This window comes from Anomaloglossus baeobatrachus, chromosome 11, assembly GCF_048569485.1.
Source record: "Anomaloglossus baeobatrachus isolate aAnoBae1 chromosome 11, aAnoBae1.hap1, whole genome shotgun sequence".
In the NCBI taxonomy this organism is placed as follows: domain Eukaryota; kingdom Metazoa; phylum Chordata; class Amphibia; order Anura; family Aromobatidae; genus Anomaloglossus; species Anomaloglossus baeobatrachus.
Genome location: NC_134363.1, coordinates 183,324,108 through 183,350,432, shown reverse-complemented (window position 1 = coordinate 183,350,432; position 26,325 = coordinate 183,324,108). Strand labels below are relative to the sequence as shown.

The 26,325-nt window shown below is 49.3% G+C and overlaps 1 protein-coding gene across 1 annotated transcript in view; it reads left to right on the top strand.

Moving 5' to 3' along the window:
- Positions 1-26,325, top strand: part of KIF1B (kinesin family member 1B) — a 168,763-nt gene that overhangs the window by 87,782 nt on the left and 54,656 nt on the right. Inside the window, 5 exon segments of the mRNA XM_075328038.1 lie at positions 14,380-14,476; positions 16,405-16,553; positions 16,675-16,853; positions 17,086-17,223; positions 18,893-19,141. Of these exon segments, the coding sequence (XP_075184153.1) occupies positions 14,380-14,476; positions 16,405-16,553; positions 16,675-16,853; positions 17,086-17,223; positions 18,893-19,141 (812 nt within the window).

Here is a 26,325-nt window from a genome sequence, read left to right as displayed (position 1 = left end):
TATAGCAGGATGGATAGCAGTATATAGCAGCTTGGGGGTACTGTATATAGCAGGATGGATGGCAGTATATAGCTAGTTGGGGGTATATAGCAGGATGGATGGCAGTATATAGCAAGTTGGGGGTATATAGCAGGATGGATGGCAGTATATAGCAAGTTGGGGGTATATAGCAGGATGGATGGCAGTATATAGCAGGTTGGGGGTATATAGTAGGATGGATAGCAGTATATAGGAGGTTGGGGGTATATAGCAGGATGGATGGCAGTATATAGCAGGTTGGGGTATATAGCAGGATGGATGGCAGTATATAGCAGGTTGGGGGTGTATTAGCAGGATGGATGGCAGTATATAGCAGGTTGGAGGTATATAGCAGGATGGATGGCAGTATATAGCAGGTTGGGGGTGTATTAGCAGGATGGATGGCAGTATATAGCAGGTTGGGGGTATATAGCAGGATGGAGGGCAGTATATAGCAGGTTGGGGGTATATAGCAGGATGGATGGCAGTATATAGCAGGTTGGGGGTATATAGCAGGATGGAGGGCAGTATATAGCAGGTTGGGGGTATATAGTAGGATGGATAGCAGTATATAGCAGGTTGGGGGTATATAGTAGGATGGATAGCAGTATATAGGAGGTTGGGGGTATATAGCAGGATGGATAGCAGTATATAGCAGGTTGGGGGTATATAGCAGGATGGATGGCAGTATATAGCAGGTTGGGGGTGTATTAGCAGGATGGATGGCAGTATATAGCAGGTTGGAGGTATATAGCAGGATGGATGGCAGTATATAGCAGGTTGGGGGTATATAGCAGGATGGAGGGCAGTATATAGCAGGTTGGGGGTATATAGTAGGATGGATAGCAGTATATAGCAGGTTGGGGGTATATAGTAGGATGGATAGCAGTATATAGAAGGTTGGGGGTATATAGCAGGTTGGATGGCAGTATATAGGAGGTTGAGGGTATATAGCAGGATGATAGATAGATACAAGGCAGGAGGATCATTACCAGGATGGGGTACCTTAGTAGAGAATTTGGGGACATTACCCCCATAACAGTGTCAGCAGCTGATCCTCGCCCCATAACAGTGTGTCATGACGACATTTTTTGCTTAAAATTTTATTTTCCTATTTTCCTCCTCTAAAACCAGGGTGCGTCTTATGGTCAGGTGCGTCTTATAGTCCGAAAAATACGGTATATAATATATTCTTTTTATTTATTTTTTTTTGCTTTTGTATAATAGCTGTCAGTGATTATAGCAATTAATTATTATAATGATAATGATTTATAAGATTAATTAATGAAATTAGAATTGATTTTTTAAGTTCTGCAAGAATTAAAAATGTAGTGGACACTGCTGCTATAGTAGGTGATATAGGTTTGAGATCCGTCACTGATTGCTCGGAGGAAGCGCCGTTGGGGAGCACACCGCTGAGCCCATCACTGGTCCCAAATTCCCGTTCCTCCACTGCTTCCGGGATTGAATGTAGCTGTGTAGTCCATTCCGTGTCTGTGGGGCTGAACGACACAGCCGGGTGTATGTCCCATAGGACAGTATGGCGCCTCCGTGGTGATGCGGGACCTGGCTGCTTCCTTCAGTCCCAACCGGAGAGTAAGGAGGAGCTGGGAATCACCACCTGCGGTATTATGAACAGGGGATGTGTCCCGTGTGGGGAAAGCTCATATAATTCCTAATAGATGAGAGTAATGTGGTAATATGGTGGATCACCATGTGGCTCTGCAGCAGCGGGAGCTTCCCGGAGGGGTGGGGGGTCTGATTAGGAGCCGGCGTCACAGATTACATTGTAAATGCTGGCACAACAGTGCAATGTACCGCAGCTTTATAAGTGACCGGAACCTGACGACGGATCACATTAAAGCCTGTTGGGTCTATTGGGCGCCATTGCTGTGTGTTGTGTTACAGATGTACACCGCTGTGTTTGAGTTTATTTTAGTCTTTCTGTTTTATGATGGAGCAGAAGTAACGGCACCGGTACGGACGTGTGACCCTGCGGGGAGCAGCAGGGCAGTTATATCACTTGGTAGATTCATATATTTTCTTTCTGTTTGCATTGATTGTATATAATGTGTAGGTATCGGTATATGGTAGGTCTGTAGTGTCTGAGAATCTGTACAGTTTATTTTGCTCCTATAATGGCAGTACTATAGGTCTCCTGTGCTCAGCACCTTGATATTAGTACGTTGGGAATGGGGGTGTCCTACTGCTGTGACCCCCCTGAACAGTAAACGAGCACCCATGTAAAGGCTGTGTAAGAGCCTCTGTTTGCAGGGACAGAGGTAAGACACTAGACCCCACTTCTATTTCATGTTTATAGGGAATATCAGCCAAAAATGTGAATATAAACTAAGCACATAGCTATGCAGGGAATATAATATCTATAACAATCACATCTCTAGAGATCTAATCGCTTCCTCCATTCTGCACAAACTGGCGGTAAATCACATATGCTAATTAGGAGATTTGAGCACCCTGGGTGTGGCCAAGAGCCTCAGCGCACCATTCTGCCTCCCTCACTGGTGATTGACAGCTCTGTCTGGCCTGATCTTTTTCAGCGTGCAGTACTCGCTCCAATCAAGTTGGCGCTGTCAATCACAGATGAGGGAAGCGGGGACATGTAAAACCAGTGGATGGAGCTGTTCATGGAGCCTGTAGGCCACGCCCAGAGTGCACCAATTGGCTTATTAGCATGTCTGATGAAAGATCAGTTTCTGCAGAATGCAGGCAGTGATTAGGACCCGAAAGGAGGGATTTTATGTGCTTAGGTAATGCGGTCAGTTTCAAATGCCTTAAATTAGCAAGTCAGAGAATAGTCCACTTATCTGTATTGATAGACTAACCTTAGGATAGGTGATCAGTATTAGCTCAGTGGGGGTCCGACACCCAACACCCCACCGATCAGCTGCTCCTGGTGCCGGCAGGGTGTGATCGGTTGCAAAACTGCACAGCACAGCTCCGTCGCCTGTATAATGGCCATAGAGACTTACTGCAGATCAGCTCCCAATCATTGCACTAGGGCTGGATGTGCAGTACCCGACCGCGGCCACTACACAGATGGTGGAGCTGTGCTGTGCGGCTGATCACATCCAGCAGGTAACAGCTGATCTTTGGGGTGTCGGATATCACACCCACACTGATCTGATACTGATTGCCAATCCTATGGATATATATATATATATATATACACCATGTACCATATGTACCATGTACTGCTGAGCTGACTCTAGGTCACAGCAGCGGAGCACCGATGCCATTATCATTGTAGGACAGATTTCTATCAGTGTAAGGCCCCTTCACAAGTCCGTGATTCCGGTACGTATGATGTACGTTTTTACACAGACCCGTTAAAATCAATGGGTCTGCATGCACATCCCTGTTTTTTCACCGATGTGCTTGTGTGTTCCGCACGGAGACAAGTCTATTTTTCTCCGGCAGCACTGATGGGACCCGTGTGACACGTGTCTTTGATATAAAATGATTTTCTATACTCACCTGTCTGCAGCGCTGCTGTCACTTGCTTCCGGGCCCGCTCATGAATATTCACTGCAATGCGGACCCGGAAGTAACCTCAGCGTCAGGGACAGGTGAGTAAAAAGTTCCTGATCTCCACGTGCCATCACGGAGAACACACATATGCCAAAATCACGGCACACGGAGGGCCATACGCACCTTCAGCACAGACCATGAAAAATGTGTGTTTTTATCCCGGATCTGTGAAGGGGGCCTAACATATACAGATGGTGTTAGTTTCGGGTAGGAGGGATAATTTTCTAATTAAAGCTATTCAGGAATTTATTATGACATTTGATATATTTTTCCTTTCCTCTTGGCTCCCCATTAATAATGTTTTGGGTGTGGGATTATTACCCCCCCCATACAGCATTATCGGAGCGCTCTGTAATAATAGGCTGTGGACCGTTTTCGGATGAATGTGTAAATCTGTTTTTGCCACGGACCCTGAATGTGTAGATTGAAGCCGTAATTTAGTTGCTAGTGCCGCTGTTCCTTGTCCGCGCTCTACCGTCTGCGCCCGTGTAACACGTCTGTCCGGCTGCGGAGCACCGGCGTCTGAGATCTGCATCTACTAACCTGCGTGCACTCACCTTCTTCTTGGCTGACCTGTCCTTCTTGCATCTTGGAGTGGTGGGTTTGCTGTGCGGAGAGACGCAGGATGGGGCCTGTGTGTCGTGGGCATGGGGTTGTGTCACCTCTAACGCTGCTGCCTGTCTTCTCTTCAAACCTTTCACACGTTTCTAGGTGAGAACTAAATATTTTAAACTTTTTTTATTTTTCCATTTTATTATTTCATTCACTCCTCCTTTTAATTTTCACATCCTCCTCAGTTTTCCTTTTTGCGTTTTCATGTTTGTCTTTTATTTTCGTGTTTCCATATTTTTTTTTAGTTTCTTTTGGGGCCATTTTGATTTTTTTTCTTTCTCAAGGATGCGGATTCAGATAGTGGGGACGACTCCGAGAAGAGGTCGTGTGAAGAGAGCTGGCGGCTAATCACCTCATTACGGGAGAAGCTTCCTCCCAGCAAAGTGCAAAGCATCGTGAAGAAATGCGGCCTCCCGAGCAGCGGCAAGAAGCGCGAGACCACCAAAATGTACCACATCCCTCAGAGACGTCGGCTGAGCAAAGACTCCAAGTGGGTGACCATCTCCGATCTGAAGATTCAAGCCGTGAAGGAGATCTGCTACGAGGTGGCTCTGAACGACTTCCAGCACAGCCGACAGGAGATCGAAGCTCTTGCCATAGTTAAGATGAAGGAGCTTTGCGCCATGTACGGAAAGAAGGATCCCAATGAGCGGGACTCCTGGCGGGCGGTGGCTCGGGATGTGTGGGATACCGTAGGTGTGGGGGATGAAAGGATTGAGGATGTGGTGCCGGTTGCAAAGGGACCAACCGATGTTGATGATCTTAAGGTTCATGTAGATAAACTGGAAGACATATTGCAGGAGGTCAAGAATCAGAACAACATGAAGGATGAGGAGATAAAAGCCCTCAGGAACAAAATGCTGAAGATGGAGAAGGTGCTACCTCTGATGGGCCCACCAGCCGAACGGAAGAATCGAGAGTCCAGCACGGAACGTGAGAAAGGAAACACAAGTGAAACAGGTAAAACATCCCCGGTGGACCCTGAAAAAGACGAAAGGGTAAACCAAATTTTGGACAATGACACCTTGTTCCGCAGAGGACGGTCCACTTGGATGAGGCAGGAGCAAATCAACTTTAAGAACCTCCAACAACAAGAAATCACCAAACAGCTGCGGAGGAATAACGCTCCGCACCGGTTCATCCCGCCGGAGAACCGCAAGCCGCGCTTCCCTTTCAAAAGCAATCCGAGCCACCGGAGTTCCTGGAGTCCGGGCACGCACATTATCATCACCGAGAAGAAGGTCATCGAGGTGAAAATCCCAAAAGAGGCCCAACTCCAGGAACAGGAGGAGGTGGATCCAGAAAGACAAATCTGGAGCCCCTACAGCCAAATGCGAAATCAGCACTTAAACCCGTACCGGGGGCAGCAAGATAACCAAGACAATCCGCCGGGTCGCTGGAGAAGCAATTCTCTCAATGGCTATCAGAAAGGACTAAGACGCCAAGCATCGGGCTCCTCCGAGTCCCTACAGTCCTGTGACTCTCAGCCGACCGATTCGCAGAGCTTCTACCATCCCGAAAATCCACACAAGCCACAAAACTGGGGTCCGTACCACGAAAACAGCAATAACAGCAGCAACAACTCCTACAACAGACAGGCCGAGCGACCCCATCATTACAACCAGTTTGTGCCCCCACCTCGCATGAGGCGTCAGTACTCCGCTCCCAACCTCAAATCCGGACGGGAGACGGCGGTATGAGCTGCCGTCTGAGAAGGACTGGTGCTGGCAGCGGGTATTACAGGGAGGTTTGTGCCATGCCCGGTGCCCCCTAAACTGGTTGATCAACCATAGCAGTGTTGGGTGCGTGGATGTTACTACTCCAGATTATTTTGTATGTTTTTCTGATTGCGGAGCCTAGGAGAGAGTGAAACGCGTCAGTAATCCGTGGGAGTCTCTGTCCACGTCCTCAAAACTCACTACCTCTCCCACCTTCAGTATTCACTTTGGCTACAAGTTACCCCGTCATCCCGTATACTAAAATAATCCCGTAATCCCCCTTGTGGTTTGTTCTCACGGCCTTTTAGTAAGTTCACTGACTTTATTTTATCTTTTTGTTCATGTGTTAGGAACAATGTTTTACCACTAGTCACTAATAATTCGAAAACATTAACCCCAACCCCAAAACCTTCCTCTTCAGATGTCTGTAATACATGTACTTTAGCGTCCGCGGGACGACTGTGGATCCTTCGACGCTGGTTCCGGTTGTGTAACCCGCGGTCCGGATGGGACGTGCAGCCGTAACACAGATGATAAAGTACAGCCGCGTTATGGCCCTACCCCGACTATCCGGGGTGGGAGGATAGCGCTGGCGTTGCACAGAGCGGACATCTGCTTTCCATGTGTTTTCTGCGGTCTGTCAATGTCATCGTCATCATTTTACCTTCTACTTTTCATTGCGGTAACATTTAACCCCTTTTAGCTTTTGTATCCCCCTTCATTTCACGCATTTTGTTATGTCAGATGTTGCCTATTCTATTGGAAATGACACATTGGCAAATGGAAAAATTGCAAGCTGACCCCTAGGTTGTCAGGTTTACTCACGCTCATTAAAAGGCCTGAAGATTCGTTTTTAGGTGTAATTTTAAAAAAACCCTTCCTACTTATCACGATGCCATTTCTTCCCAATAGTCCACATCCCGCTGCTATCTGTTAATGGCCGGTTGCCTTCTCTGCAAGATTAAATGTTCTAAGAGTGTGTCTACACTGAATTGTTTTTTGTTTTTTTTTTAACAGAAGCCATCCAAAAACCACAAGTTTTGATTGGAAAGTTGGGGTATGTCCACACTGCGTTTTATAAGCAGATTATACTTACCAACTTACCAGCTGTAACTGCTCCTACGGCCGCTCATTCTTCTTCCGGGGACGCTCATTATCGCTCATCCATATTCACTGCTTCCCCGCCCACCGGCAGTCCTGGCATTTGTGATTGGCTCCCAGCCTGTGTGACATCGTCCGACTGCAACAAATCACACACACTGTCTGCGGGCCACTGTAGATTAGAGTAAAAATAAATAAAATTGGCGTAGGGTTCCCCAATATTATGATACCCAGGACAGATAAAGCATGTGGCTACAGGCTGCTGCCCCCAGCCGTGCACTTATCTTGTCTGTGTATCAAAATAAGAAAAACTGCATGCAGCTTTTTTTTATTATTTAAAAAAAAAAAAATGAGCGTGCGGTTCCCCTAAATTTTGATACCCAGCCATGATAAAGCCAACAGCTGGGAGTTAGAATTCTCAGATTGGGAAGACATGTGCTGATTGTGTACCCCCCCAGCCTAAAAATGGCAGCTTGCAGCTGCCCAGGAATTTCAACCTCCATTAGGTGCGCCAATGCCGACACTTTACCCAGCTCTTCTTAATTGCCCTGGTTTGGTGGCAGTCGAGGTAATAAGGGGTTAATATCAGCTCACAGCTGCCAGTAAGCAAAAAGAGATAAACATAAACACTGAAAAAATCCTGTATCTGAAATCAAAGATAAAAAAGCACCCTTTTTCACCACTTTATTAACCCCCAAAACACCCCTGCAGGTCCGGCGTATCCACAAGAAGTCTCATGACGATTCTAGCTCTGCTATATCTGAATGCACAGTGAACAGCCATAAAGCAATGACAGCCCGCTGTGAGCTTCAGGCATAGACTGAATGACCTGCACACTCAGTGGTGACATCACTCAGGTGATTTGCGGTTACAGGTGGAGGTCTGTGGGAACCTCCAGCTGTGTGACTGCAAATCACCTGAGTGACATTGCCGTTGATCACGCGGCTCACTCAGTCTCTGCCTGAAGCTCACAACGGGCGGTCATTGCTCTATGGCTGTTCACTGTGCATTCAGATGTAGCAGAGCTGGAATCGTCATGGGACCTCGTGGATTACATGGCACCAGCATGGGTGTTTTGAGGTTAATAAAGTGGTGAAGTGGGTTTTTGTTTGTTTTTTTTTTTGTTTTTTTTTTCTTTCAGATAAACAATTTTTTTTGGTGTTTGTGTTTATTTACTTTCCTTTACATATTAGTAATGGGGGGTTTCATAGATGTTTCTCATTACTAATCTTGGGCTTAGTGGCAGCCGTGAGCTGACATTAACCCCTTATTACCTCCGCACCAGGCAATTTGGAAGAGCTGGGTAAAGTGCCGGCATTGTCGCAGCTAATGGATGCAGCAATTTCAGGTGGCTCCATGCTGCTATTTTTAGGCTTGGGGGGGGGCAATAATCATGGGCCACCCCAGCCTGAGAATACCAGCCCTTAACTGTTGAGCTTTATCATGGCTTGGTATCCAAAAGAGGGGTAACCGTATGCTGTTTATTAAAAATTTTTTTTTTTTTAACACCACATGAGGTCCCTTTTATTTTGATACACAGCCAAGATAAGTGCACAGCTGGGGGCTGCAGTCTGTAGCCGTACGTAGCTGAGCTGGGTATCAATACAGGGAGGAACCCTACGCCACTTTTATTTATGTTTACTCCATTGTACAGTGACCCGCAGACCAGGTCTGTGATTGGTTGCAGTCAGACGCTGTCACACAGGCTGGGGGCGCATCCGACTGCAACCAATCACAGACATCAGGACGGCCGGTGGGCGGGGAAAGCAGTGCATATGGATGAGCCTAATGAGCGGCCCAGGAAGTGAAAGAGAGGCCGCGGGAGCAGTGAACAGCTGCAGCGGAGACTAGGCAAGAAGAGCTTGCTTCATTCTTATTTTCTGTATTTTTCCTTTATTTTTTGTATTACCTTAGTGCAGAATCTGGATTATTAGCCGGAATTCCTGAGAATTCGGGGCCCGGGTCCAGCACATGGAAACTATATATTATAGCAGAGACTACAAAAATAGCATGTGGCCGAGCAAGACTTCAGCCGACAGCCATCCCGCTTGTACTTTCGGGTTTAGTACCTGTGCCCACTCACTGTATAGGAACTGGGCACGTAAGTGGTACCCAAAATCAGTCGGAGAATAAAAGGCCCGCTGCTGAAGACTGGACTTTTCACAAATTTTATTCGTTTTTAAATGGACATCCTATATAGGTAATATCCTATAAAGAAAAATCCAACACCCCGTCTGTCCTCTATTAACCCCTTACACTACTGGTGTATCGGCCGGAGGGAGCCGCTTGGCTCTAGTCTTATTAGGACTAGCTTCTGAGACTCTAAAACCTTTCTTTTCTTATTTTTGGAAACCGTCAGCAAGTAGAAGGCTGCAGGATGTTGAGTTACGGTGGGTTACAAAGTCTATGTTCCTTAAGGTGACGTTTGTTTAGTTCTTATCCTCCTCTGAGTCACTTTTGATCGGGAGGTAAGTTTTCATGTGTGCTGTGCTACGTGACTAGCATTGCCTGAATGAGAAAGACCGAGCAAGTATCTAATATGGGAATTGTCAGAGGAAAGAAAGGAAAATCCATTATTGCAGAGACAGCGCCACACCTGTCCATATCTGGTATTGCAGCTGATCCCCATTCAGGTAAATGAGGGCTGGGCTGTAATCTCATAATGAAGACTGATGGACATGCAGGATGGAGGCTGCTGCCTGTAATTGGTGCTTACACCTTACATATAATTAGTGATATACTGTATACGTCTATAGTATTTTTATTTCTTAAGCCGTGTGATCAAAATAGATTATTCACAGTCTCCGGTGCCAGTCCTCATCATGTAGCCGGTGCCAGTCCTCATCATGTAACCGGTGCCAGTCCTCATCATGTAGCCGGTGCCAGTCCTCATCATGTAGCCGGTGCCAGTCCTCATCATGTAGCCGGTGCCAGTCCTCATCATGTAGCCGGTGCCAGTCCTCATCATATAACCGGTGCCAGTCCTCATCATGTGGCCGGTGCCAGTTCTCATCATGTGGCCGGTGCCAGTCCTCCTCATGTGGCCGGTGCGCGGTGATCCCCCGGGTATGAGCGGATTGTGTGTATGTGTTTCGCCGGTGTGGACGTGTCTCCAGGAGGTCTCCATCCACCCAGCACTGAGTGTCTTGATCCTCCATGGCTCTTTGTGCCTGACGTTATACATGATGATACGTGTCGGTGCCTCCATCCTGCACGCGGCTCCGATCTTCAGTTTCACCACTTGAGCGGTCGGTGCCCGTCCAGGCTGAAGGTGAAAGCAAAAAATGTCTTGTAAAGTGTTAAACCTGGAAATGGTAAGAAAGGACGTGTTCTTATGGGGCCCCGCGGGGCCCAGACATTCTCTATGGATTGTAAAGTGTCGTATGAGCAGGTGTCTGCCGTTTACACCCTGTCTGGTTCATGGCTGCTCATAAATAAACTTTGAACTGATCCTGCAGTCGGCTCATTCACTCCTTCCTGTGTGTTTTATGTTATTTATCGGGTTTATCTTATTAAAGGGGCACTCCACGTAAAACTGCTGTGGTGTGGGCAGAACATAGCAGGGGCAGAGTATACTAGGAGCAAACAAAACCCCATCTTGCCTCATCCTCTCCCAAGTCCCCAGCTCCTGCACTGCTCCACCTTGCTCCCCCAGATCTTACACCACCCTTCCCCGGTTTCTGCGCCACTCTCCCTCTCTGGGTCCTCCGCCGCAGAGTTTCCTCCCCCCCCCCCCCCTTCCCCAGCTCCTGCACCACAGTTTCCCAACCCCACTTCCCGGCTCCTGTGCCAATGTTCCCCCACCTCCCTCTAGGTCCAGCTCCACCCTCCCCCCGCCACAATCACCCCCCACCCCGGGTCCTGCGCCATGGTCACCCCCCCCTTCCTGGGTCCTGCGTCACAGGCACCCCCCCTTCCCCGGGTCCTGCATCACGGTCACCCCCCGGGTCCTGCGCACGGTTACCCCCCCCGGGTCCTGCGCCACGGTTCCCCCCTGGGTCCTGATCCACGGTTCCCCCCGCCCACCCCCAGGTTTCTGACCATGCTCTCCCCCCCCCTCCCCCCTCCGGGCTCTGTGCCACGCTCCATCTCTCCCACACCCACTCTTCGTGCATCATGCTCCCACAGCTTCCTGCACCACGTTCCCCCTTGCTTCCTGTGCCACCCCCCCCGCTTCCTGCACCACGTTCCCCATTCCCCCGCTTCCTGCACCACACCCCCCTCCCGCTTCCTGCACCACACCCCCCTCCCGCTTCCTGCACCACACCCCCCTGTTCCTGCCCCACGCTCACCGCCACGCTCTCCCTGGTTCCTACGCCACACCCCCCCCCCACACCAAGGTCATGCGCCACACTCCCCCGCCTCACTAGGTCTTACACAGCCCTTTCCCTTCCAGGTTCTACACCTGACATAACATACCGGAAGTTTAGGTTTTGTCCGGAGTGTTACTTTAAGAAAATGATTTTTTCATAAATGACATTGTGAAACCAGACTCCTATAGAGTGAGGCTTTCCTGCTTTTTTGGAAACCCCACAGCTGCGTTCTGAATTGTGCTGATTTCACGCAGGACGTCCGATCTCTGCAGGTTCAGTGTCTGCAGTCATCAGATAGCGGCAGTAACTTGCACCTCCCACAATGCAATGCACGGTACTATAGGATCAGAGTTTGGATGTTGCAGGGGTTTTGCGCGGAGCTGATGGATTCCAGGTGAGCATCAGGCAGCAGAATGTCAGATGCAGCTTTAGATGTGACTAGAGAACTGGAATAGAGTATAATTAAACATGAATGTTTGGAGATGTAGCAGTGCTGAGTTTGTTGTGGCACAGTTCAGGGGGTATCAGGTCATTTGTAGCCTTACATAGGACTGCCTGCAAATCCACATCATCTTACAGGGATTGTCCAGGGTAAGAAAACATGACTGCTTTCCCCAGCGCCAGGCCTGCTCGTAGCTTGTGTCTGGTGCAGCACAGTACTGTGAAGGTGAATGGGACTGAGCTGCGATTCCACACAAACCCGTGGACAGTGGTGTGGAGGTTTTCAAATTCTGGACAACCCCTTTAATTTGGAGTTTCTACAATGTATTCCCAAAGAGATAAATATTAAAATCTGCTCTGCTACATCTGCGTATAGGGTTTGTCCAAATTTAAAGGGATATTCCCCTTAACAAGTTCTCACTTTACTGCGCATCTCATCTTTCGCTGTAAAACGGTGGCTCCACATTGCCATCTAGTGGCGGATGTACAGAATGCATGTCCCGGTCTCCATTTATACTGAAAGCTCCTGATCTTTGTATCTTCATCTATAGCTGGTGTTGGATCGGCGATGCTTATTACTCGCTTGTTCAGAGCTTTTTCCCCTATTAATAGGCCGCAGTGAAGTCATTCTCACCTATAACTCCTCAGCTATGCGTCAAGTCCAAGTATTATTTACTAGACAATTTGGGAGTACACACATTCGAGTTATGAGTATATTGATGCATTATTCAGAGATGCACAAAATTCATTATCACAAAAAAAAGTAAAGGCAAGATCCAGTAATGCCAGTTAGCCTACTTGCTGATGGGTTCCAATAAATCTTTATTTTTATTTTATACATAGTGATAACATATTCCGCAGCGCTTTACATACATCAGGAACACTGTCCCCATTGGGGCTCACAATCTAAATTCCCTATCTATATGCAACAGTTTAAAGGGAACCTGTCACCAGATTTGTCCCTATAAGCTGCGGCCACTACCAGTGAGCTCTTTCTAGAATGCTGTATATAAGAGCCCAGGCCGCTGTGTAGAACGTAAAAATCACTTTATAATACTCACCTGAGGAGCGGTGCGGTGCCCACTGGTTTGGATGAGTGTATCCGCTCTCTGGTACCTCCTCTTTCGCCCATTTTTGTCCTTTTTTTCCTGAAGCCTGGGTACATGACGCGTCCTATGTCGTCCACACTCGCCGGCATTGAGGTCCTGCGCAGGCGCACTACAATACTTTGATCTGCCCTGCTCAGGACCTCAATGCACGTCCTGTGTGGATGACATAGGACGCGTCATGTACCCAGGCTTCAGAAGGAGGATATAGATGGCCGAAAGAGGAGGTACCGGAGAACAGAGACACCCATCCGACCAGTCTGTACCGCCCCTGATTTTTACGTTCTACCCAGCAGCCTGGGCTCTTATATACAGCATGCTAGAATGCTGGATATAATAACCCACTGGTGGTGGCCGCAGCTTATAGGGGACTAGTCGGGTGACAGGTTCCCTTTTAAGTTCTGCTATAAAACTAATTCTACAATGTCAGATTTTATATTCGGGAATCGGAGGTGACGCATTTCTTCCATATGTTTGCATCATTCCAGCACATCAGGCACCGTCCATCCGTCCCATCTATAGAAGACGTCTACTGCGCCATAAGGGAAATCCATTCATGTTTTTAGTGTCTCTTCACCAGATATCCTGCAGCCCCTGTATACAAACGTGTGATACAACGTGACCGCTTCAGTTGAGGTCCTGCAGTAATCTGACTGTTTTCTCCCTGCATTAGTGTTTATCATGAGGCTTGTGGTGCAGCCGATATATTGTCTTTCTAATTTCCCTCTTCCAGTAATAATGACTGTATGGTCAGGTGTATTGTGCTCTCACTTCCAGAAGAGGGCAGCAGTCGTCGCGTCATCCCTCGGATTCCTTACGCGTCTCCTTTGTGCATCATTATACACTGGTCTTTATACCACCGTGCACCAGGGATGCATTTTTTTTTTTTTTTTGTTTTCCAAGTAAATTTATTTTGCAAAGGAACTCTTGTTGCTCCTCTTCCCCCATCCAAACTTTGGTCATGGCGGTCATTGTACTTCTGACTCCATACAGAGAAATGGAGTTTTGCATTGTGGCACATGCCGCAGATACTTTCCTATTTGGAGATACTTTTTCCTAGCAGCAGAGGTCAGTGATGAGGTTCGGGGAGGCTCCGGTGCCTCCATACAGGGTCCGTACAAAGCCCATTCATAAAAAAATGACTTGGGAGTAAATGTAATTGTTTCCCATGGGCTGGAGGTGGCGGGTGCTTCCTAATCTCCGGCTCATTCCTGGTGTCCGTCCAGTGCCCGCCCTGCCGTGACCTTCCTATACTGTGACATAAGGGCTTACGGGATAAGGGCATTAACCTCTACGTGCCCCGGTCACCCCTGCGCTTTATCCATCTGTTACATATCTGGTGCTTGACTGATAAAATCCTCTCTGTTTGTGGAAATCAGAATTCTCTCTTCCTCTAGTTTTATTCTCCTATCGTCGTCCTCGTTGGTTCCTGTTGTTAGAGGTCACCATTCACGTCACTCCCTGCCGCTCTACACGTCTTCTTTCCCGTCTTTCCTATGCGTCCTGTCTCTCCATCCATAGGACTATGAAAGCAAACTGCAGGCTCTGCAAAAGCAAGTGGAGACCCGGTCACTGACAGCGGAGACCACCGAGGAAGAGGATGAAGAGGAAGAGGAGGGTAAGAGGCCTTGTTGTTCCAGAGAGAAAATACCAGGATGGGTAGGATAGACATTGCTCATGATTACCCCACCAACTCCAGACCCCATTGAAGTGATTGGAACTGAACTACACGGCCGTATGTACAGTGCTGTGTATAAAATAATGAAGGAAATGCAGCACTAGTGTATTACTGAATACAGGGAGCTCCCCCTAGTGGAGGCTGCAGACAGGATCTTATCTTATGTATGTCTGTATACAGGGGGCTCCCCCTAGTGGTGACTGCAGACAGGATCTTATCATGTATCTCTGTATACAGGGGGCTCCCCCTAGTGGTGACTGCAGACAGGATCTTATCATGTATCTCTGTATACAGGGGGCTCCCCCTAGTGGTGGCTGCAGACAGGATCTTATCATGTATCTCTGTATACAGGGAACTCCCCCTAGTGGTGACTACAGACAGGATCTTATCATGTATCTCTGTATACAGGGAGCTCCCCCTAGTGGTGACTACAGCCAGGATCTTATCATTTATCTTCTGTATACAGGGAGCTCCCCCTAGTGGTGGCTGCAGACAGGAGCTTATCATGTATCTCTGTATACAGGGAGCTCCCCCTAGTGGAGGCTGCAGACAGGATCTTATCATGTATCTCTGTATACAGGGGGCTCCCCCTAGTGGTGGCTGCAGACAGGATCTTATCATGTATCTCTGTATACAGGGAGCTCCCCCTAGTGGTGACTGCAGACATGATCTTGTCATGTATCTCTGTATACAGGGAGCTCCCCCTAGTGGTGGCTGCAGACATGATCTTATCATGTATCTCTGTATACAGGGGGCTCCCCCTAGTGGTGGCTGCAGACAGGATCTTATCATGTATCTCTCTATACAGGGAGCTCCCCCTAGTGGTGGCTGCAGACAGGATCTTATCATGTAGCTCTGTATACAGGGAGCTCCCTCTAGTGGTGACTGTAGACCGGATCTTATCATGTATCTCTGTGTACAGGGAGCTCCCCCTAGTGGTGACTGCAGACAGGATCTTATCATGTATCTCTGTATACAGGGAGCTCCCCCTAGTGGTGGCTGTAGACAGAATCTTATCATGTATCTCTGTATACAGGGAGCTCCCACTAGTGGTGACTGTAGACAGGATCTTATCATGTATGTCTGTATACAGGGAGCTCCCCCTAGTGGTGACTGCAGACAGGATCTTATCATGTATCTCTATATACAGGGATCTCCCCTAGTGGTGGCTGCAGACAGGATCTTATCATGTATCTCTGTATACCGGGAGCTCCCCCTAGTGGTGGCTGCAGACAGAATCTTATCATGTATCTCTGTATACAGGGAGCTCCCCCTAGTGGTGACTGTAGACAGGATCTTATCATGTATCTCTGTATACAGGGAGCTCCCCCTAGTGGTGGCTGCAGACAGAATCTTATCATGTATCTCTGTATACCGGGAGCTCCCCCTAGTGGTGGCTGCAGACAGGATCTTATCATGTATCTCTGTATACATGGAGCTCCCCCTAGTGGTGGCTGCAGACAAGATCTTATCATGTATCTCTGTATACAGGGAACTCCCCCTAGTGGTGGCTGCAGACAATTTTGTATGCATTTCATCCCATTGGAATGCGTTGGTTGTAGACCATTAGGCCGGCTGCCCTCCTGTATGGTGGCTACTGGGACCTGACACTCTGGGCGGCCCCGTCCTCTGGGCGGCCCCGTCCTCTGGGCGGCCCCGTCCTCTGGGCGGCCCCGTCCTCTGGGCGGCCCCGTCCTCTGGGCATCCCCGTCCTCTGGGCATCCCCGTCCTCTGGGCGGCCCCGTCCTTTGGGCAGTCCCGTCCTCTGGGCATCCCCGTCCTCTGGGCATCCCCGTCCTCTGGGCGTGCCTTTGTGCCGCCCATGCTTTTAGATGCCCATTGGTTGTAACGCATTTTCCTCTGTACAGTTCCCTGGACGCAGCACGAGTTTGACCTTGCCCAGTGGGCATTCAAGAAGTGGAAGCATCATCAGTTCACATCTCTCCGGGACCTGCTGTGGGGAAACGCCGTGTACCTTAAAGAAGCCAACGCCATCAGCGTGGAGCTGAAGAAGAAGGTGAGGAGCTTGTCAGCCGCTTCCATGCAGCGAGGAGGAGGCATGGAAGAATGGAAGAGATAGTGCTGCGGGATGGATGAGATTCTCGGGATTAACCATTTCTTCCCTGTCTCCTCATTAGGTGCAGTTCCAGTTTGTGCTGCTGACGGATACGCTGTACTCGCCTCTTCCGCCGGAACTGCTTCCTCCTGAATCTGAGAAGATTCCTGCAGACCAGCCCTTCCCTCGCACCGTGGTGGCTGTGGAAGTGCAAGACCTGAAAAATGGCGCCACACACTACTGGTCAATGGAAAAGCTCAGGCAAGTCACCACTATGCTGCTATCGGAATACTTAGCGGGATTGTCCAAAAAAGTGTCCATCTATTTTTTTTTTTTTGTAAAACAGCGCCACTCTTGCTTATGGGCTGTACCTGGTATTGCAACGTGGCCGTATTTACCCTGATGAGTAGCGCTGTGTCTGACATAAAGATGCAGCCCACGTGATGGCGCTACAAGCACCTTCTTTTCTAATTCACTACATTTGCTCCCATAGGTTGCGACTGGAACAGATGCGAGAAATGTACGACCGAGCGGGAGAGATGGCGTCCAACGTCCAAGATGAGCCGGACTCAGTATTAAGCGGCGGCGACCCCTTCTACGATCGCTTCCACTGGTTTAAGCTTGTCGGCAGGTAGGTTCCTCTCCCCGGTGCGATGCTCGTCCTATCATTTTTTTTATGGTGACCCTATAATGCCTGTGCGTTTCTTTCATCGGGATTTGTACGACTCCCTCTTATTCTCGGTTCCTTTTGGAATAATGGATTTGTCAGGGCCGGTATTGGCTCTATACAGAGCTTATAATCCTGGTAACATACATGATGGCCTGTGTGCCCCTATATAATGCTATAAGTCACCCGTATCTGCAGTGTGTGACGGCTGTCAGAGGGGTTTCTATAGCATCTATATGCTCTGGGGGTAATTTGTCAAGACTGTTTTTGTTTTTTTTGTTTTTTTAAACTGTCGCCAAATATTTGTGACTTTTTAACACCACTTTTCTGGAAAGTCTGGATACATTTCCCCCCTCTGTAAATCTATTGTTATATATAGATATATATCTATTATATTGTGTCTTAACAACATAACACACTTAATAATATTGTATTGGGGCACATAGACCTCATCGAGGGGCTTCTTCCGCTCCGGCCCCCCTCCGTGAACCACAATTAACAGTGTCCCTCCTTATGAGTAATTTGGGCTATGCTTGTGTGCTCAGATCACTTCCTCCTGGCAAATTTACATTTTGTGGTCAGCAATAAAACACTTTAAGGCTATGTACGCACAGTGCGTTTTTTGCGGCGGTTTTGCGCGTTTTTCGGGTGCGGTTTTGGGCTCAAAACTGCATGACTTTCCTTCCCCAGCAAAGCCTATGAGTTTTCATTTTTGCTGTCTGCACACACCTTTTTTTTTTTTTTTTTGCGTTTTTGACCTAAAAAAAAAAATGGTCTTGTAAATTCCTTTCTGCGTTTTCCACCCATGCAATGCATTGGAAAAGCGCAGCAAAATGCAACCAAAAGCACACCAAAACGCGGAAAAAACAATATACGTTTTTGCAACGGGTGCGTTTTTTGTGGCAAAAACGGACAAAAACACCGCGTCAAAAAAACGCAGCGTGCGCACATAGCCTTATATATGTAAAACATTTGTCTTCAGAAATGGAAGTTTCAGGCCCCAGATCTGAGGCTGCACTACTGAGAGATGTGCCGCGCTTCCTCTCGGGTGGATCCAGATATTCGCCCACATCAATATCTACATTCTACTTTTCCTGGGTAGTAACATGTATGATGTAGATGATGATTTATTACACACATGGCATCCATGACTATGCAGGAGACATCAGGGGGCACATGTTGTCTTCAGAATCTCAGTAGTGCAGCCTCCGGTTTTGGGTCGGCCATTTCTGATGATTGGACTTGTCCCGGTGGTTCTTGCAGAACATTAGGACTCCTGTATAACTCACGTACAGAAAGTTTCATACACAGCTATTTGCTCCTATTATTTTGACACTGGACCCTAGTTATTTTTGTTTATACGTCCTAGTACTTGCTACCCTGTGTCTTTTGCACACCCACCGCCCCCATACTTTACTTTTTGATTTGCTCCTTGCTTTTCTCCTAGTCGCTTAGTCTTTGCTTATTCCCCCCCCCCCCCTCCCAGTCTTGTTCTGCTCTTATTTTTTGATCCATGCTTTGTTTCACTGATCTATGGAGTGTACGAGCCCCTCCCGCCGCCCTCCCATCCCCCCATCCTCCTGTATCAGTGCCTCTGGGTTATGATAACGACTCTTCCATTGCAAATGTCTAGTTCTCCCATATTCCACGGCTGCGTCAACGAGCGGCTGGCAGACCGCACCCCATCCCCTACCTTTTCTACAGCCGACTCCGACATCACCGAGCTGGCGGACGAGCAGCAGGACCAGATGGAAGATTTCGACGATGAGCCGTTTGTAGATGACACCGGCTCAGATGTGGGGAATGAGGAAGGATCTGATCTCTTCAGCGATGGGCACGACCCGTTTTATGACCGGTCCCCATGGTTCATTTTAGTAGGAAGGTTGGTGAGGTTGCGCAAGGATTTGGGAGGAAAGGACAAAGTTCTTAACATTAACCCTTTAAAAGCGCATTATTTGCAGTCACAAGAATCAAAGAAAACAAAGCTGATAAAATTAAACAGAATCCAAAAAATAAAATCCATAGACTTAGAAATGTCCAAACTTTGTACGGCACCTGTAGCAGGAGCCCCATCATCCTCTGTTCTTATGCGTAATGTCATCCCGTATGACTACAATGGACGGTGCGGTCATTGGTTACCTTTGCATATAGCCAGACTGGATAATGGTATATATTTAGAGGGGTCCTCTCCCCCATCTCCGGTCTCTTTTACATTATAAATCTAGAAAAAGCTGACGTAAAGGACCTAATAGCGCCACCAAACGACTCCTTATGGCACCAAAACAGGAGAAAAAAAAAAACAGGCCCCACCCCTGAGCAATCTGGGAGGTCTTCACAATTAAGTGTCATCTGATCTGTGTCCCCTTTTCTCAGGGGCTCGGGGGACTCAGGGAGAGGGGCACAAATGTTTCCACTTACCCAGGCATTGTAGGATCATTATAGCCAGATTTGGGATATGCTGCAATTTTGGAAACTTGAAATCCCCATACTGAATGTAGTCAGTTGCCCCGAACATTTTCTGATCCTTACTCTTCCATGTCCGGTGGGTAAATGTGAGAACTTGTCCTTTCCGTACCTGTCCTAGGTTGTCAGACACAGGAATGATAAGGAAGCGTGACAGGATCATCACCCGATTTTCATTCATTTTTTTTTTTTAGTTTTTACGTTTTTTTCCTTTAATGAAAAAGGAAAACAAAGCATATCTTACTTTTTCTTTTGATTTTGTAGTTTGTTTTGTGTTGCCATTTCCTCACCAACCTCGCTGCTAATAATTTGTTCCCTTCCTCTTGTCTTTAGCTATGGTGGTGGGGAATACCAGATGGAAGGTAGACAAACTCAATTTAAAGGTGTTTTTTTTTAGCTAGTGCTCCTCATAGGTGGTACTTAGGCGGGATGTTTCCATAGCTTCCTCCCACACCACTACATCACCTTGGGTTGTCTGTGCTCCTCATATACATAACACAGAAAATGATGTTTTACCGCAGCTCCGTCCTATGTAGCTGCATCAACTTATGTTGTCTGTGCTCCTCATAGGCAGGATTTGGTAACTCATTACTGCAGTTCCCACTCACATCACTATATAGGTTGTCTGTGCTTCCTCATAGGCAGGATTTGGTAACTTTTTTCTGCACCTTCCGCCCACACATTTTTTCAGCTGCTGCACACGCAGCTTGTCTGTGCTCCTCATAGATGAGATTTGGTAACATTTTTTTTTTCCATAGCTCACACGCATGCCGCTGAATACACTCTGCTCCTCCCTAAGTGGGATTTTGTAATTACTTTTTTTTTTTTTTTTTTTACTGCAGCTCCTGCCCATGCTGCTTCATACACATAGCTTGTCTGTGCTTCCTCATAGGTGGGATTTGGTAACTTTTTTTTTTTTACTGCAGCTCCTGCCCATGCTGCTTCATACATATAGCTAATCTGTGCTCCTCATAGGCGGGATTTGGAAACTCTTTTTAATTGCAGCTCCTGCCCATTCTTCTCCATACACTTAACTTTGTCTGTGCTCCTCATGGGCGGAATTTGGTAACTTTTTTCTGTTGCTCCCCCCCATTCTGCTACATAATTTGGCTGTTTGTGCTCCTCGTAGGCGGGACTTAGTAATTTGTGTTTCTTTGTCGCTCCATTGGGAGACCCAGACAATTGGGAGACCCAGACAATTGGGTTGTATAGCTATGCCTCCGGAGGCCACACAAAGCATTACACTAAAAGTGTAAAGCCCCTCCCCTTCTGCCTATACACCCCCCGTGCTCACGGGCTCCTCAGTTTTCTTGCTTTGTGCGAAGGAGGCAGACATCCACGCATAGCTCCACTGCTTGGTCAGCAGCAGCTGCTGACTAGGTCGGATGGAAGAAAAGAGGGCCCATAACAGGGCCCCCAGCATGCTCCCTTCTCACCCCACTCTTGTCGGCGGTGTTGTTAAGGTTGAGGTGCCCATTGCGGGTACACAGGCAGGAGCCACATGCTGTTTTCCTTCCCTATCCCTTAATGGGCTCTGGGTGAAGTGGGATCCGGATCGGTCTCCAGGCACTGGGACCGTGCTCCCTCCGCAGCCCCTGGGAATCTGCAGGATAGGAGCTGGATATAGTCAGGGACAAAGCCCTGCTACTATGAGGTACTCTGTGTCTCCGTGGGGACCGCGCATGGAGCGCTGGTCCCATACACATTACAGCACTGCTGGGTGTGTTAGTGCGCCGGGCATGGAGCGCTTGTGCCAGACACTTTCCATCTCTGCTGGGTGTGTTAGTGCGCCGGACATGGAGCGTTTGGGCCAGACACTTTCCAGCTCTGCTGGGTGTGTTAGTGCGCCGGACATGGAGTGCTTGTGCCAGACACTTTCCAGCTCTGCTGGGTGTGTTAGTGCGCCGGACATGAAACGTTAGTGCCATACACTTTCCAGCACTGCTGGAGGTGTTAGTGTGCCGGGGGACTACGCGCGGCCGCGCTTATTGCCGGCCGCGCTTATAACTTTAGTCCCCGGCTTCTGCGGCCTAGTGTCGTTCTTTCCCGCCCACAGGCCTGCCAGTCAGGGGAGAGGCGGGACGCTGCACGGATCGTCAGCAGAGGGCTGGAGCATACATTAGTATCCTCCTCCCTCCTCACTCAGTACAGTGGGGCGCTGGATTCCCGCACTTTTCTTGGGCACGCCCACGGTCTCCTCCTCCTCACAGAACGCCGGCAGCCATTCCTGTCAGCGATTCAGACGCTGGAGAGGAGAGACAACACAGGGAGACCCAGGCAGGGAATCCGGTGACCACACAACTGCTCTGAGCGGTCGGTAAGCAGCACCTATGGTGCTGGCCCCACTGAGTACCGAAGTGTATATATATATATATAGGCTTTTAGGCTATACATTGCACTGTACGGTCGCTCTGTTGATTTTTGGCTATATACCCTCCTGGTTGTTCTCAGAGGAGACATGTCATCTGCAAAAAGCAAGGGTGCCACAGCACAGACGTATTTTGCAACCTGTACCTCATGTACAGCTGTACTACCGGCAGGGTCCACTGACCCTCATTGTGTGCAATGCTCGGCCCCTGTGGCGCTTACTCAGCCGGAGCCTCTGCTACTGGTGGCCCAAGTGGAACCACCTGCTACCACTGTCCAGGTGACAGGGACGGAGTTTGCAGCCTTTGCTGACAAGCTGTCTGACACTATGGATAAATGGTCTGCTAAAATACTGGAAGCATTGCAGTCCAGACCGGTGATTCAGGCCCCAGGCTCTATCCAATCCTTGACCCCTGGTCCCCCTCAATTGGAACAGCAATGTGCCCCGGGGGTAACCCACAGGTCCCAGGGTGAGGTCTCTGACACGGACCGCAGTCCCAGGCCGCCCAAGCGGGGTCGCTGGGAAATTCCCTCCACTTCATCACACTGTTCAGGGTCCCAGCAGGGGGACTCTCTGGAGGATGAAGCGGAGGTATCAGATCAGGATTCTGATATTGAAGCCGCTCTCAACCTAGATACACCTGAAGGTGACGCAGTAGTGAATGACCTTATAGCGACCATCAATCAGGTGTTGGATATTTCTCCCCCAGCTCCTCCAATTGAGGAGTCTGCTTCTCAGGAGAAATTCCGTTTCAGGTTTCCAAAGCGTACATTAAATATGTTTCTGGATCACTCTGACTTCAGAGAGGCAATCCAGAAAAACCGGGACTGTCCAGACAAGCGTTTTTCCAAGCGCCTTAAGGACACACGTTATCCCTTCCCCCCCCGAGGTTGTCAAGGGCTGGACTCAATGTCCTAAGGTGGATCCTCCAATCTCCAGACTGGCGGCTAGATCCATAGTTGCAGTGGAAGACGGGGCTTCACTCAAAGATGCCACTGACAGACAGATGGAGCTCTGGTTGAAATCCATCTATGAAGCTATCGGCGCGTCTTTTGCTCCAGCATTCGCAGCCGTATGGGCACTCCAAGCTATCTCAGCTTGTCAGGCGCAGATTCATGCGGTAACACGTACATCTGCCCCACAAGTGGTGTCCTTAACCAATCAGGCGTCGGCGTTTGCGTCCTACGCCATTAATGCTATCCTCGACTCTGCGAGCCGTACGGCGGTGGCATCCGCCAACTCGGTGGTACTCCGCAGGGCCATGTGGCTACGTGAATGGAAGGCAGACTCTGCTTCCAAAAAGTTCTTAACCGGTTTGCCATTGGCTGGCGACCGCTTGTTTGGTGAGCGATTGGATGAAATCATTAAACAATCCAAGGGAAAGGATTCATCCTTACCCCAGTCCAAACCAAACAGACCTCAACCACGGAAGGTACAATCGAGGTTTCGGTCCTTTCGGACCGCGGGCAGATCTCAATTTTCCTCGTCCAAAAGGCCTCAGAAAGATCAGAGGAACTCAGATGCATGGCGGTCTAAGTCACGTCCTAAAAAGACCGCCAGAGGCACCGCTCCCAAAGCGGCCTCCTCATGACTTTCGGCCTCTTCAAACCGCATCCTCGGTCGGTGGCAGGCTCTCCCGCTTTTGCGACGCCTGGCTGCCACAAGTAAAAGACCGATGGGTGAGAGACATTCTATCTCACGGTTACAGGATAGAGTTCAACTCTCGTCCTCCGACTCGTTTCTTCAGAACATCTCCACCCCCCGACAGAGCCGAGGCTCTTATGCAGGCGGTGGGCACCCTGAAGGCGGAAGGAGTGGTGATCCCGGTTCCTCTTCAGCAACGGGGTCACGGTTTTTACTCCAACTTGTTCGTGGTGCCAAAAAAGGACGGATCCTTCTGTCCCGTTCTGGACCTAAAGCTGCTCAACAAGCATGTGAAAACCAGGCGGTTCCGGATGGAATCGCTTCGCTCCGTCATCGCCTCCATGTCCCAAGGAGATTTCCTGGCATCAATAGACATCAAAGATGCTTACCTCCACGTACCGATTGCGCCAGAGCATCAGCGCTTCCTGCGCTTCGCCATAGGGGACGAACACCTTCAGTTCGTGGCACTACCTTTTGGCCTGGCAACAGCCCCACGGGTCTTCACCAAGGTCATGGCAACAGTGGTGGCAATCCTACACTCTCAGGGACACTCGGTGATCCCTTACTTAGACGATCTACTTGTCAAGGCACCCTCTCATGGGGCATGCCAACACAGCCTGAACATTGCTCTGGAAACTCTCCAGAGTTTCGGGTGGATCATCAATTTTCCAAAGTCAAATCTGACACCGGCCCAATCACTAACATATCTTGGCATGGAGTTTCATACTCTCTCAGCGATAGTGAAGCTTCCGCTGAACAAACAGCGTTCACTACAGACAGGGGTGCAATCTCTCCTTCATGGCCAGTCACACCCCCTGAGGCGCCTCATGCACTTCCTAGGGAAGATGGTGGCAGCAATGGAGGCAGTTCCTTTTGCGCAGTTTCATCTGCGCCCACTTCAATGGGACATTCTCCGCAAATGGGACAGGAAGTCGACGTCCCTCGACAGGAACGTCTCCCTTTCTCGGGCAGCCAAAGCTTCCCTTCAGTGGTGGCTTCTTCCCACTTCTCTGTCGAAGGGGAAATCCTTCCTGCCCCCATCCTGGGCTGTGGTCACGACGGACGCGAGCCTGTCAGGGTGGGGAGCGGTCTTTCTCCACCACAGGGCTCAGGGGACTTGGACTCAGACAGAGTCCTCCCTTCAGATCAATGTTCTGGAGATAAGGGCAGTGTATCTTGCCCTAAAAGCATTCCAGCCGTGGCTGGAAGGCAAACAGATCCGAATTCAGTCAGACAACTCCACAGCGGTGGCATACATCAACCACCAAGGCGGGACACGCAGTCGGCAAGCCTTCCAGGAGGTCCGGCGGATTCTGCTATGGGTGGAAGCCACAGCCTCCACCATATCCGCAGTTCACATCCCGGGCGTAGAAAACTGGGAAGCAGATTTTCTCAGTCGCCAGGGCATGGACGCAGGGGAATGGTCCCTTCACCCGGACGTGTTTCAGGAGATCTGTTGCCGCTGGGGCATGCCGGACGTCGACCTAATGGCGTCCCGGCACAACAACAAGGTCCCGACGTTCATGGCACGGTCTCAAGATCACAGAGCTCTGGCGGCAGACGCCTTAGTTCAGGATTGGTCGCAGTTTCAACTCCCTTATGTGTTTCCTCCTCTGGCACTGTTGCCCAGAGTGTTACGCAAGATCAGGGCCGACTGCCGTCGCGCCATCCTCGTCGCTCCAGACTGGCCGAGGAGGTCGTGGTACCCGGATCTGTGGCATCTCACGGTCGGCCAACCGTGGGCACTCCCAGACCGACCAGACTTGCTGTCTCAAGGGCCGTTTTTCCATCTGAATTCTGCGGCCCTGAACCTGACTGTGTGGCCATTGAGTCCTGGATCCTAGCGTCTTCAGGTTTATCTCAAGAGGTCATTGCCACCATGAGACAGGCTAGGAAACCAACGTCCGCCAAGATCTACCACAGGACTTGGAAAATTTTCCTGTCGTGGTGCTCTGCTCAGGGCGTTTCTCCCTGGCCGTTTACCTTGCCCACTTTTCTGTCCTTTCTTCAATCCGGATTAGAAAAGGGTTTGTCACTAGGCTCCCTTAAGGGACAAGTCTCTGCGCTCTCTGTCTTTTTTCAGAAGCGCCTAGCCAGACTTCCACAGGTACGCACGTTCCTGCAGGGGGTTTGTCACATCGTACCTCCTTACAGGCGTCCGTTAGAACCCTGGGATCTGAACAGGGTACTGATGGCTCTTCAGAAACCACCGTTCGAGCCAATGAGGGATATCTCTCTCTCGCGCCTTTCACAGAAGGTGGTCTTCCTAGTGGCAGTCACATCACTTCGGAGAGTGTCTGAGCTAGCAGCGCTGTCATGCAAAGCCCCCTTCCTGGTGTTTCACCAGGACAAGGTGGTTCTGCGTCCGGTTCCGGAATTTCTCCCTAAGGTGGTATCCCCCTTTCATCTCAATCAGGATATCTCCTTACCCTCTTTTTGTCCTCATCCAGTTCACCAATGTGAAAAGGATTTGCACTTGTTAGATCTGGTGAGAGCACTCAGACTCTACATTTCTCGTACGGCGCCCCTGCGCCGCTCGGATGCACTCTTTGTCCTTGTCGCTGGCCAGCGTAAAGGGACACAAGCTTCCA